The sequence below is a fragment of the Cajanus cajan genome, chromosome 8 (genome assembly GCF_000230855.2).
Source record: "Cajanus cajan strain Asha chromosome 8, NIPB_CcT2T_4, whole genome shotgun sequence".
In the NCBI taxonomy this organism is placed as follows: Eukaryota; Viridiplantae; Streptophyta; class Magnoliopsida; order Fabales; family Fabaceae; genus Cajanus; species Cajanus cajan.
Window position 1 is genome coordinate 2029575 of NC_138524.1, and position 15125 is coordinate 2044699.

General features: G+C 28.6%; 1 protein-coding gene across 2 annotated transcripts; it reads right to left on the reverse strand.

Moving 5' to 3' along the window:
* Positions 1-3283: 3283 nt before the first annotated feature.
* On the reverse strand, positions 3284-11448 carry NADK1 (NAD kinase 1). 2 transcript variants are annotated; one of them, XM_020359677.3, is made up of 11 exons: positions 11215-11446; positions 10432-10579; positions 10213-10332; positions 9133-9317; positions 7646-7759; positions 7402-7496; positions 6667-6773; positions 5405-5478; positions 4653-4731; positions 4252-4559; positions 3284-3911 (listed from the first exon to the last, which is right to left on the reverse strand). In XM_020359677.3, the coding sequence occupies exons 1-11, from the start codon at positions 11239-11241 to the stop codon at positions 3603-3605; spliced, it is 1566 nt and encodes a 521-aa protein (XP_020215266.2). In that variant the 5' UTR covers positions 11242-11446; the 3' UTR covers positions 3284-3602. The 2 variants fall into 2 exon arrangements, with proteins under 2 accessions (XP_020215266.2, XP_082918374.1); XM_083062248.1 differs by lacking the exon at positions 7646-7759 and having other exon boundaries at positions 11215-11448.
* Positions 11449-15125: the final 3677 nt, after the last annotated feature.

The window sequence follows — 15125 nt, forward strand, 5'->3', positions numbered from 1 at the left end:
ATAACATTTTCTTCGTTAAACTTAAAAAAATATTTTTATGTGTTTCTAATTTGATTTTACCATTGATATACTAGTACTGATAAAGTTCATTATGAATATAAATATTTTTCATTCATCAAAATCGAACACGATGCAAAAAAAAAAAAAAAAAATCCTATAACTGTCAACCAAATAAATTTGATCCAATTGCTAGATAATTATAAATATAATAATCTCTCATTTCCAAAGTTGTATTTCAAATATCTCATTTTCAAAGTTGTATTTCGAATAGATTTGTTACTCGTGCAATACTTAGATTATTATGATAATCCATTTGATGATCTCTAAACTTTTTTCATCATAATAATTTTTATATAAGTTAATTTCATGAAAAAAATTAGAAAATAAAAAATGATACTTGATTTTTCTTATATACAAAAATCAATTAGAATAAAGTAATGAGACATAATAATGAGAACATGAATAATAAAAAAAAGTTAAAATTTAAATTTTAACTCGTACACATGTAAGTAAAAGTTTACGATAAAATGTTATTTTTTTATGTCAAAAATGAAAAATGGTATTGCAAACTTAGTAATATTTGATGCTGATAAAATATTAAAATAATTTTTATTATAAGAATTTCATTACTTTTGGTAGTTGTTAATGTAATAGTGTGAGTTTTAGATGTTTTAATTTAACTATGTGAGTAAATGTTGTTGTGATGTTATAAATGTTGTTATTAAGAGCTTTGGAGTTAAGAGACCATGAAAGTTAAGTTGTTTTTAAAGTAGTTGAGTTGGAGTTAAGTTAGTTCAACTTAAAAAATGATATAAATTTTTTCTTCATAAATGAACTTCATAAATTTTTGTTTTAAGAAAAATTTTAGAGAGAAATTCTTTGAACAAAATATTCTTCTCCTATTATTTCCTAATGAAAAACTTTTTTTTTCTATAGTTGATCTACTTGGCTAAGTTGAAGATTCAAGATCGTAGCTGAGAATCTTAGTTGGTGGAGGTCCTACGGAGTTGTTCTTTCTCTTTTCCTCTCTCAATTTGAGTAGACAAGAAGGGAAGCTTGTATTAAATGAATTGTTGAGTTGTGGTTGCTTTGTGCTAGTTGAAATCATTTATGAAATGAATTTTTGATCAGATTATGTTGAATTGTAGTTATTCTTGAATTTTGGTTTTCTTGTTGATACTTGGAAAGGAAATGAGTGATTAGGGTAATCTAATGGTTTTATGTTGTTTTTGATGATGGGAAAGAGATCTTTATGTGCTTATATGTTGTATATTCAATGCATGTTGGTAAGTTGTTGTGTTTTAGGTGAATTGTGAGAATTTAATTTTTTTATAAGTGCAAAAACTAATATTACGTTAGGCGCGTTTTCAAGGCATCAGACACGATTTCAACCAATGGATTCTATCTTACTCACATCGGACATAAGATTGGTGGCATGGGACATGAGAAAAGAAAATTGTTTTACAATTGAGGAGAGAGAATGACATCATGCATGAAGAGAGAGAATTGTCTCTGCATGGATTCATGTCAGACGCTATTGGAGTGGTGTTGGGTGTGAATCAGGCAAAAAAAAACCTCTACTTGATTGGCGTCAGACATGGATGAGATATGAAGTCCCATGCCTCAATGGTATCGGGTACCTAGGGGATATCATCAGACACAAGTTACATGTCTTTAATATGATGTTTAAGTTGTTATATGATTGATAAATGATTACTGAGTTGTATGATGAAGATGGTATGATGATAATTCATGATGTTCCTAGTTTATATATTATATAATGATGTTTATGTCGTTAAGTTGTAAGCTGATAGATGATGATGTTATATAGTTGTATAGTAACTAAACTATAGTGAGTTTAGAGACCTATCTAATGAGAATTTAGATAAATGAAAAATATTTAGTTAATAATAAATGAAAAATATAATTTAATTTAATGGTGATTAAAATATTATAATTTCATAATTACATAAAAAGTAATGTTTATTTTTGTGTAATTAAGGAAAATAATTAGTAACTATTAGTAATGATATTTATAATTAATAATAATAATAATATTAAAATACAAAAATATAATAAAATGCTAATTTTAATTGTTAATTACACAAAATCTATATATATTTTTGTCAATTTTATTCATTTATTTTGTCCAATTAATTTTTAAAATTTAATAGAAATCTAATAATGATTAGTAATGATTTACATTATAAAATATTTAATAATGAAAAATATTAATACATATTTATATTCTTTTTAATTTAGTCAAATCTGTCAAAACATTTTTAAGAAATTAGTTTTCTTTTACATAATATATATATATATATATATATATATATATATATATATATATATATTGTTATCAAAATTTATTCTTTTATTTTATGAAAATAATTTTTATATGTATAAAAATTGAGTTTATCTAAGTAAAGATATAAACGTATGACAAATATTAATATATATTGAGATTTTTTTAATTTAGTCAAATATTAAAAAAAAAATATTATTTTACATAATATATTTACTAACTATTTGTTAACTATTGAGGTATTAATTATTTTGATATATTTATTTGTTTTTAATTATATTTAGTAATAATTTATTTTATAACAATATTTATATTTAATAATATATAGGATTTAGGAGGAAGTTTTTGGAGGGAAGCTTTGGAATTTATATATAGAAATACTTAGGAGAGTTTTTGGAGGAAAGTTATGGAGGAAAGAAATTGCTCCCTTTATATACTTTTTTTTTATAATATTTATTTATTTATTTATAGCTGAATGTATTACCAAAATCAATTAAAGAAATTAATTTTGATTTGTATTTAAGGTCCAACTTGACCGTTTAATCAAACGGATTCATTTATTCCCTATCCATTTTTTTAATGTCTTAAAATGTTTTTAAAACTTTATTAAAAAAATTCCCTTATTTTCAATAAAAAAAAAATTTTCAAACACTTATGAATTTGTATCTAAACATATTATAAATGAGACGAGTTAAATATATTAGTAAATCAAAAACACCAACTTAACCTGTCATGGAATACAAATCCACAAGATTTAACCTTTTCACAACTGTTTTCGACGTAATTTTAAATAATCCAACGTAAATCTAAAAAAGTTCATCAATCTTTACATATCTCATCATCATAAGTGGACACTACTTGTGTATAGACTATAGAGTAAACTAAATGGTATTCTCTTTCTTTCAAAATGTTTAAATTACACTTCTCTCCCTTTTTATTTTAAAAATTCATACGAATATAATATATATTACATTTAAATTTATCTTAATATAGATAAATTATTTAAATATTTTATTGAAATGAACTAAAGTATAATGCATATTCATCTCTTCCACGAGGAGAGTGTACATTTAAAAATAAGGGAGGAAAAGGGTGTAATTTAAGCATCTCAACAGAGAAAGTATAATTTACTCTAAATTATAACTACATGTGCCTACTGATAAAGGAATACAATTACATTAAATATTAAGCTGCTTCTAGATTTTCTGTAACACTGTTTTTTATCTTGAAAAAGGACTAATCAGTTTCCAACTATAGTTGCTCTACAGGCTTACTAAGAATGAAGGATAATGGCATGTCATGTATCCCGGGGGCCATCAAATGATTGTGTCTTTCTCAAATTCCAATGGAGGCCTTCATGAATACTGCGCAAGAAGTCATTGGTAGAATCAACCAAACAAGCTGTGGGAACAGGCCATGGAGCAATGCTACAGACAAGTGCATCTCCAGGTGCTAACTGCTTCCTGTCCTTGCCATCAAATGATGCCCATGCAGGGCTTCTGCTGTTGAATGGTACTTGCACCCGCAATGTCACATGTTCCGGAAATATCAATGGCCTAAATGATAGAGAATGTGGGCAAATTGGTGTGAATAAAATACCTGGAACCTGCATATCGAAGACTCAATTAGCCTCATGATCATGCCACTGACACAGTAAGGTTAAGGTGAATGTAGCTTCAAACAAATAGATTACTATGGCTCTTGAACAAATATAGCAGACTTCATTCAGAGACAAAGGGACTTTTTTAATGAACTGACAACTAATAGCTGTTTGATCAAATGCAATTAGTGCACAAAGGAATTCTTCATTCAAATTAATTCATTATTTAGAAGGAACAATATTCTATGGTTTTGACTTATGGGATAAGCACTAGACTGTAAAAAAAAAAAAAAAAAATGAACTCTGCAATCAAGACATAAGAATAAGAAACACTTCATCTAAGTACCTGCGGATGGACCATTGATCCTCCAGCTGCTAAAGAATATGCTGTACTGCCCGATGTTGTAGATAAGATTAATCCATCCCCTTGCACACATGTGACAAAGGAGTTGTCACAGTAGCATTCCAAATTTGTGAGGAAAGAAGATATTCCACGATCAATTGTAACCTCATTTAGCACAAGCATTGGTTCTTCAGTTTCATATTCATTTTTAGCTGCATCTCGTATAACATGACATAGCAGACGGTGCCGTAATGTGATACTAATGGGACCCTTTAAAATTGATTCAAGGCATTCTTTGTAATGTTCACTATCTGAAGGATGGTTAAGTTCAGCTTCCAATTAAAAAATGAAAACAGATATTATAATAAAAAGATAATATACATGAACACTAAGTTGGAGGATACAGAAAGGGGTCATAAAGCCCAGAGACCCTAAAGAAAAGGGGACAATAGGAGGGACTGGCCCTTTGAACATAGATGCTGCCTGCACGTTTAGCACATGATCATTACTAATCAATGTCACAACTCACAACACAAAGCAAACCAATATACAAAATATGATAGGATACTAAGGATAGGTAAAGTAAAATCAAGTATTATAATAGGCCTAATTACCAAACTCTTCAAGAATGAATAATCCATTGCCAGAGATTTATAGGAATAGAATAATTCAGTCATCATATTCTTAGAAATTAAAGTTAAAAAAAAATGATAAAAACCCAAGAACATTAATGTTAATTAAATGAAATTTAAACTCTTAAGATGAAGGTATTTTTTGTTTAGTGATATTAGTTTGAATAAGCAGATAAAAGTATAACAGTACAATTTGATACATTATGTATATGCATGATACAGACTTACTTATCTCAACACGACATCTCTCCCTCAAAACTATCACAATGCATAGAATAATTCACAATAAAGTATCTAGCAATACCTATTGATTAAATTTTATGCAAATTAGTTTCTGGCTTCTAACCATATATTATGTGACAAAGTTGACAGGTTTCACTTTGAAAAATGAACCTTTACTAGAATTGGATCAGAAATAGTTTTTGTTCAAAGACTAAAATCAAGGAAATTCCCAGCTTCATTGTATACTTGAAAGCTAGACTGCTTTCAAACATAGCAAATTAATTTAAATTTATTTCACATACCCATAGGACAGTGCCATCTCCACCAAGAGTTACCACGAGGTCAACTTTATCGTGCAGCATCAAAACTTCCTTATCTACCAAAAAAAAAGGTTGTTCATAAATAGTTATAATTTTGAGAAAAATGACAGTATGCAACCATTATAAGCAAATATTTGATTAAATAGATACTAAAAGATATTGCATGAAGTGAAATTCATCATCTTAATTCAAATAAGGAGGCTGTAATACAATAAATAGAACACAAATTTCTTAATAAAAAAATCATGTTATTTGCTTCAAGAAAATGATTGATTTGGGTCCATCAATTCTGAGCTAAACTCCAATAATCCTGGCATTATGTTCTGCCAAAATTATGCTGACAATAAAAATGCATCATTATAAGTAATATAGTATATATTTTTTTTGTGCAAACAGTAAATAAGCAAAAAAAAATTGATTTTATACATTAAGGAAATTAGCTGTCTGCATTAAATTTTACTAATCTCATAATATTCTTTTTAAATTTTCCTTGTTATAAATGTCAAAACAAGTAGTACAACTGAAATGTCATATATTAAAAGAGGGGTATTTTAGAGAGAATATCATTAAATGAGGTAAAAGTAGTTGAAATTTGCTTATATTTAAAAAAAAAAGTGCTTTTTGTTGTTTATAATAAAGAATAGAGGGAGTTATTTGTTTTAAGTTTGTTGGGTCAACCATAAAGGCTATGTATCTAGTGTGGGCTTTTATGAAAATAAAAGGAAAAAAAAATACCTGCACATGGTCTAAATGATTTAGAAAAGGCCCATGATAGGGTTCCGTGAGAAACTGTGTGTCTTACGGAAGGGTTTAGAGAAGAACTTCATATCAGAAAATAAAAAGGATATAATGGAGTAAATGACTATGTTTGGAGTTTGGACCAAAGGTTGACTCTGAAATCTGAATACTTCATCTTTACCTCTGTATTAGATGTATTTATTGGGAAACCAAGAGCTAATGCTTTAATGCATGCTTTTTACAAATGAAATGATCCTAGTTAATGAGATGATAGAAGAAGAAAATACTAAACTTTATTTGACCCTCTGTTTTCCTTATCTTCACACAAGTTTTCCATACATAAGGTAGCATATATAGGCAAGGTGCACTCTCGGATGTAATGAATCCACAAAAAAATTAGAAAACATCCCTAACAATGCCTCCAGATATAACCTCAATGTACAATCTGTACAATTTTGTAAAGCACATTAAATAGAAAGTATTCTTTCATGAATTTAATTGCTTACCATTATTCCAAGTTTCTACAAAATTAAAGTATGATGATTCTGTCAAAAGCTCCACCCTGACACGTGGTTCCACATAGATGTGTAGTTTCTTTCGCTGCCTCAACCATCTGGGAATGAAAAGAAAAAAAAAAGCAGAGCACCACTTAAACAAGGTTTGGCATGAGCTGAAATGGTAACATCAATATGAAAATTTCCATGCTATATAACCTGTTATTCATTTATATCAGACAAAATATATTGAAGGATGAAAAAGCGGAGGATAGATGTAAATAGATCATAATAAGAAGTGGAGTTAAACTTAAAACTTGAAAAGAAACAATCTTCACTTTGCTACATCAAACTCAAAAAGTCAGGTTAACTTTAATTTTTGCATGAATCTAGTAAGAGGTGATGGGATTGAATCTTGACTATCCATTATGATTGAATGGTTAAGACTCGTTCCTCTCACACTCTTTTTGTTTGTGTGTGTAATCACAGAAAGCTCTTCCATCTTAAGCAGAGACCTCTAAGTTTTCCCAACAACCATCAAGAAAGAAAGAATGAAAGACACCATCAGAGGTAGCAAGTTTCCATAAAAATGTAAAATGAGTTTTTGAACTCTGATCAAATTCTATTCCGTAGCAACATATTTCATACTTTCGTGCAGAGTTTCAAACTCAAATCAGTATCACATTAAAGAAAACATGACTTTGGGAGATCTAGAAGTGAAAACAAACAATATATTAGCATTCATACCTAATCATTTCAGCACACAAAATTTGAACTGAAACTGAATTTGGTTTGGTCAATATGAGCACTGTCTGTGGGCATGACTCCCACTTCAAAGAGATCTGAAATAAATATCACTTCTCAATTAGACAATATACAAGTATAGCTATCCAAAATTTAGTAACTAGCATGAGGCAAACTTTAAGAAAAAGAAACACGAGCTTATCGATCACGAGTAATAAAGTCAAATCGCTCACAACTGAAGAGACACCTGCTTACTACTGCGCTCTGCAGTGGTTATATTTCCTCTTTCAAAAGAGACAATGTCATGTTTGTACTGATCACTTTGCTCACCTTTGCAGAACCATGAAAGTTTAAACGAAGCCTGTCTCGAGAATAAAGAAAAAAATTAAGATCAATTTGCTAAAGTAGGAGTAAAACAAAGTATATGCATTGCAACTTTAGCAAGAGGCGAGGGGAATATGACTTGGAAGTAAAAATGACAGAAGATGTCATACCACATGTTTAAGTTTAAATATTTGGGATCAACAATACAAAATGACAGAGAAATTAATGAGAATTTCACACAGGATACAAGCGGGATATCTAAATGGAGAAAGGCATCGACGGTTATTTGCGATTGCAATGTGCCTGCCAAACTCGAAGGCAGGTTTTATTGTACTGCTATATGTTCGGCTATGTTATATGGTAGTGAATGTTGGGCTTCTAGGGAAAATATGAGAGAAAGGTGGGAGTAATAGAAATGAGAATGTTAAGATGGAGGTGTAGCCAAACAGAAAAAGGACAAGATACAAAATGATTATAAGATTGTTGTAGCATCGATGGAGAAAAGGATGATAGAAAATTGATTGAACATGTACAAAGAAGCCTGCGATAGGCACTAGTGAGAAGAGTATATGGCATGGTTTTTGGACCTGTGAAAAGAAGAACGAGACCAAGAAAGACTTTCGAGGAAGTCGTCAAGAGAAAGCTCATAGTAAGTAATATTCTTGAAGGTTTAGTTTCAAACCAAGAAAAAAGGTGTCGTGTAATTGAAAAGATGTAGTGGTAGTTCTTGACATATGGTGATAGTACTTGCATAATTTCATTGAAAAGATGTACAACAAATTCAATAGTAATTTCCACAATTTTGTATCAGTAATAACATTACTAGTTAGTAGTTAACCCGATTGTCATTTGAATGTAGTGACTCAACAACATGTGCTGTTGTGAAGAGTCGGTGTATTCAGCCTAATGGATGTTTGAACATCAACAAAATGGCTAGACAAACACGTGTACACAATCTTAGGAAGTGAATTTGAGCCTAATTTAACTTTATAAATTTGGTTTATAAGGTGAAGGTTGTTCTCTACCTATAAACTATTTGTTTGTTTTATCACTAGTCAATGTAAGATTTTAAATTTTTCTAATACACCCCCTCACATCCAACATTATTAGGTTTAATACGTGGATAAATGGCAGATAACTCTTTTTAATGATCTAAGGTAGTCTTAATACCATCTTAGAAAGTGGATTTGGGTCTAACTCAATCTTACAAAACCAGCTTGTAAGGTAAGGGTTACCCCCTACTCAAACTTTTTTTTGTCTTATCTCTAGTCGATATAGGACTTGAATTTTTTTCAATATACAAAAACACAAATATTTCTATCAAATATCAATAGGAAACCCAACTGTGACAGGATGATCGTAGCATAATAGCCCAATTTGCTTCAAGCAGGGATTTATAAAAAAAAATACCTTTTTGATCATCTTGGAATCGGAATCAGGTGCTCCATCCCTAAGAACCTCATGGGAGCAAATACCATTCCTCGAACAACATTTTTCAGATTGCCCATTAGCCTCATTGCATAATGTAGGTTGTTTGGCTGGGTTATCTGTCCTCGTGTCATCAAGATCAGCCTGATGGTCAAGACATGATTTCTCTGCAATTAAAACAAACAGTGAAAATAAATTATAAACTTATAAAGTTGAGATATAGACAGAACAGATCATAACAGTTAAGATGGAAGGCATATAATCAGCAAGAGTATGATACAGGCACATGGTAACACAAATATGGACAAAAAATTAGAAAATTCCAACATTTACTTTTATGCCTCAATCATTATATCTTTGAAATGTTTTCAATATTACCAGTGGACCTTTCTACATATTAGGAGTTTAGAACGTATATATTAACATCAAGAATATTTAATGGTTCAATTTCTCTTCATGGCAGGATTGAGACCATCATACTGACTTCTTTGCAACCATATGATATATATTTTATTTTCAATTTTCAATAATGGAAATGGAAATTCTGAATTACAATATCATGTCAATTGAGAATGAATACATAGTGAGTTCAAGGGAAAACCAAGACACTCAGAAAAATGTGATGAACAAAACCACTCCTTATTTAAAGGAAGTGAAAATCTTCAATGCATCAGAGATTTATAAAAATAAAAAATAAAGCCAGTAAAGTATTAGTAAGAGTAGACTGCAAAACAATATGATACAACTACAAGAACACGAATCCCAATCACTAACAGACAGAAATTGCATTGCATTAAACAAAGACTCTAGACAACAATTTTGGATGAAAAGGGATACAAACAATGAAAATAAAGTAACAGGAATTGTATATAACTCAAATATAAGAATAGAAGCAACCAAAAGAAATAAATTATTCATCAATCAGCAAGTATACAGAGAGCACAATTACAGTTAAGTCAAAAAACAGATGATAAATATTATTTTCCTGATGCAATATCACCTTTATAAAATAGAAAATATAAATAAAGAATCTAAATTTTGTAGTTATTCAACTATTAGCACCTGCATGTTCAAACTTCAGATTCCGTGCCCTCTCCAATTCAAATTTACGTTTCCATTCAGCAGCCTCAGCTTGAGCAGAAGCTTTCCCTTCGGCAACCTGCCTGAGAGCCTTCGCAACAGCTAGAAGAAGTTTAAGATAAAATAAGGACAAAGATCTTTGTATCAAGATCACGTCTTGTTGCAGTTGATATTATTAATTTGAACAAAATATGATCATACTTCTTAAAGCTTCAGAGAACTCTATAAGATGGTCATCCGACCCCTGGACTGGAGATTGAAGAAGCTCTTGCACTGCTTTCTCAGGGAAGAGAGAAAAGGAATTGACAAAACCATTCTCAGCCTGCGAACATGACGTACTTGTATTTCCCTGTTGCACGAAGGAAATCAAACAAATCAATAAATACAGTTGTCACTGATACTGATGCATGTGATACAGCTGCCCTCCAAAGCTGGGGAAATACTTGGACTTTGGTTGTCCTTTGTTTTGTTGTAACTTGTAAGCATGAACATATGAATGACAATAGATATTGATTTGAAAATATCCTCTATGGCTCTATGTCAAAGAGATATGAAGGTAGCCCAAACTGACATGAAGAGTAGTGGTTTACATCAAATCCAAACTAACAATTTTGTTCATACAAGCAATCCTACTGGACACTGATCCTACAAGTAATGAGAGAATCAAGGTCAATTTTAATTGTAAGTCATTTTTGTGCATTCTCATTTATCTTCTCCGTGTATGGCATGTTGCAACAGTAAATGATTCATTCCAGGCTCCCAAATTCCAGGAGCACAAGTCCAAACTAAATTAAAACATCAAAATGGGACATGAAGCAACAACCCAATGAACAAAGGCTATTGGTAAAGAAAAACCCTAGCAGTAAAAACACATGAACCCAACCAACCAATAATTAAGATTGAAAAAAAAAAAAAAAAAAAAAGGGGGAAAACAAATAAAAACTGAAATTGAGAATGACATGATGAAGATAAGAATACAATTACCGGGGAATTGAGCTTGTTTGGAGCCATAAAAGAGAGAGTGGAGAAGATGAAGAATTTGGATCCTTTTGCCTGGTTAAGCCTTCCCCGGTGTGGTCTTTATTTATACATACCAAGTGCTTGAAGAATTTTGACCATGTAATAATATATATATAATATATATACCATTCACAATTCACTATTCTCCCAACGTAACGCAACGCACATGCTGTAGATTAAAGATTTCCTTGAATTGTAGTAATTTCGAATTTCAAACAACCCAGAAACACTCCAGTTTTCACATCTTATTTTTATAGCCAGTAGAACACTAAATTCACTCGACAGAATAGTGCACTGAAATATTAATTTAATTTCACTCATCAATCTATTTACTTTTTCTATTGAAAAAAATAATTAAAGTAAGCATAATATCACAATCCAAAAAAAAAATTGAATCTATGAGCTTAGATTTGATTATATAAGTGCTTATATTTACGGATTTACCTCAACAACAAGTGAAAACTTTATTTCTTGCCCCGCTAAAAAATCTGATTTTTGGTCAAGTTTGAGTTCATCTAAATGGCTAAAATTAATGAACGCTACTACAAGTTTAAATTCATTCGTTATTACTTATTTTCTTAATTCTACTTAAACATTCTCTATATTAATGAGTTAAAATCATGTATTAGTATATCTATTAATTTAGGGAATAAGAAATTTAATTTCATTTTGAATAAAGCTTTTTTGAATTCAAATATTATGAATTAAAAAACTAAATACATTATTTTCTATTAGCCACCTTAACATTTCATGGAAAACTAGTATTTTACGGATTAAATGTTTATTATATTTAATTAAAATTTATGTAAATAAATTATAAATACATTATATACTATATTTGAATATATAAAATATATTTAAAATTTGTATAAATAGATATTTTTAAACATATAAATAATAATTTAAATTTAAGATAAATAATTTGCATTGCATCACATAATTATTTTTAATTGATAATTTATTTTAGAATATTAAAAATTAATTTATAAATAAATATGATATTAAAAAAAATTAAAATATTTTGATCGAAGAATAATCCTTAAAAAAAGACTCTTGTGTAATATAATCATTCATGTTTAATATACATGGGTTGATAAATTATATAAATAAATAAATATTATATTTAAATATATAAATTATATGTAAATTTGTATAAATAAATATTTTTAAAAATATAAATTATAATTTTGATGTATAATAAATAAGTTAAGTTATATTGTGATATAAAAAAATAATTATTAATGAGTTATTTTCTAATTATTAAATTTTAATTTATAGATAAATATGATAAATAAAGTTTAAAATAGATAAGTCAAAAAATCTATAAAATAATTTCATCAAATTTATTTAAAATATTAAAATTTAATTTATAGATAAATATGATAAATAAAAAAATTATATAACAAAATTTTTAAAAAGAATTAAAATCACTCTTGTTAAATAAATAACAAGTTTTAATGCCTAGTGTCATTGAGGCTGAAAGCCTCTAGCACGCCAACGCTTTACAAAAATTTCACGCCAACGCTTTACGAAAATTTGCCTATGTCTAGCGTGGATGAAGTAAAGAGCCCTTATGTCAATCATGTCTAATGTAGCTAGACTTATGCTCAACCTCATTTAAGTAGAGAGTCTTTGCCTGACCCACATTGGGTGTCATTCATCCTACACCCAATGTCTTTTAAGCAAAGAGTTATTACCTTGATCACATCTGACGCCACTCAACCAAAGCCTAACATTATCAAGTCATAAAGCTCTTAAGGCAATCATGCTTGGCATCCCTCAACCCACGCTTGATGTAACCAAGTCAAAGAGCACCCATCTATCTCACGCCCAATGTTACCAATCTTGCACTCAACGCCAACAAAGCAAAAAGTCTCTAACTTGCATTATGCTTTGCGTCATGAAGTTGCACCTAGCACAATAGCGATTCCTACACTCAACATAATCACGATTTGACTCAATTCACTAGAAAATCAATACAAAACCAACATGTTATGCATAGCAGCACAAATATACATTTCAAGCAACTCAAAAGCATCATAATCAACATGCAACCATCAAAGGCAAGATTCACCAATTCCTTTTCATTTCACCAAAAAACAAAGAAACTACACATCAAGTATTCACTACTCAATTTAACTCACAACTATAATTTGATGAATCTTGGCAGCATACAATTCACAATGTACCACAAGGTGCAATCTTATAAGTTTCTTATACCTCCAATTGCCTATAATAAAGGAAGAAGAAGGGTGAGATCCTTCAAAAAAAACTATGCACGAGAACTCTAAGGTCTTTAATTTTCAGCTCCAAAAGTTTCGAATCTCTACACGACTACTCAATCTCACTCCAGGGAAGGTTCTAGAAACCTCTCGCGGACTCAAAAGATGGAAATCCCTCTAGCTCTATAGCTTCTCTCTTTTTTCTTTTTTTTTTTAAGAATTGGACTCATGAAGTTAAAGTCTTAAAGAAAACTTTATATACATTCTTTTAAACTTGATCAACTTTGATCTTAACTCAAAATAATTCTTAAATGACTAAACTTATAATAATTCCTAATTCTATAGAGTTTTACAACTATTAAACAACTAAACACACAATAAAATCAACATTTAATAGCAAAATTCACAGTATTACAATAATTATCTTTTTTGGTTTTCACTTTTAATTAGTCAATTTTACTCATAAATTAATCATTTTTAAAATTAATCGCTCTATAATAAATAATAAAAAACAAAACAAAAACACTAACTTACTAATCTGTATAGTTACCTATTTTAAAATCTTATTTTTTTACAACTATTTTAACACATGAAAATAATAAATATAAAGAGATAAAAAAAAGTGTTTATTTTCCGACTGTTTAGGATAAAGTAAAAGTTTCACACTTTTATTTTGGATTCTTATGGGACCACACCTATCTGCATAGTATGAAACTTTTACTTTATCTTAAATCGCCAAAGTTTAAAATAAGATACGTAATAGCAGTTATGAATTTCATGAGTGTTTGACTCGACCAAGTGAAAAATTTATGTTTAATATATAAGAGTTATTATTTATTTTAAATTTAAAATATATTTTATATATTTAAAAATATTTATTTATATATATATATATAATTTATTGTAAATTTTAATTACACATAAATATTAAAAGATCTGCATTCTAAAATACTGGTTTAAGTTTGAAAATTATATACAATTAAAATTTTTAGATTAATAATTATGAAAAAGTACATTATTGTTAATAAATAATATAATAATATAAATTTTTTTTGCATTTTAAAAGTTTTAAATTTACGTTTAAAAATTATTGTAGTTGCATAATTACCGTATATTTTTACCAAAATTTACTTATTATTTTATAGTTTTTAATGTAATTAAAATTATTAAAAAATATTTACTTTGCATTATTGTATGTGACATATGATTTGAGGATGTGTATTTTTTTTTCCAGAGCAAATACAACGGTAAAAGTACAATTTTGAAAGTTCACTAATTCAAGGATTAATTCACGATAGATTTCGTCTTAAACCTTATCTTTATTATTTCTAAAAATGTGAAGACAATTATAAAATATTAGTGGAGTTGTGATTAACTGTGTCCTATATTTTATTTAAATTTTTTAAATAAAATAAAATTTGAGATTAAATAATAAAGATGGTTAAAATTTTGAATGCTTAAAAATTATTAACTTATTTGAGTGGTTAATTTTTAATATTATTTTTATTATTTAAAAATATAAAAATAAAATTATCTTAAAAAATCTGAAAAAAAGAGCTATAATTTATGTATTTTTTTATTATATATAATTATAAATTTTATCTACCTATCTCTTTAAGTTTTTAGATATTTTTAAACAGAACTTATTCCCAG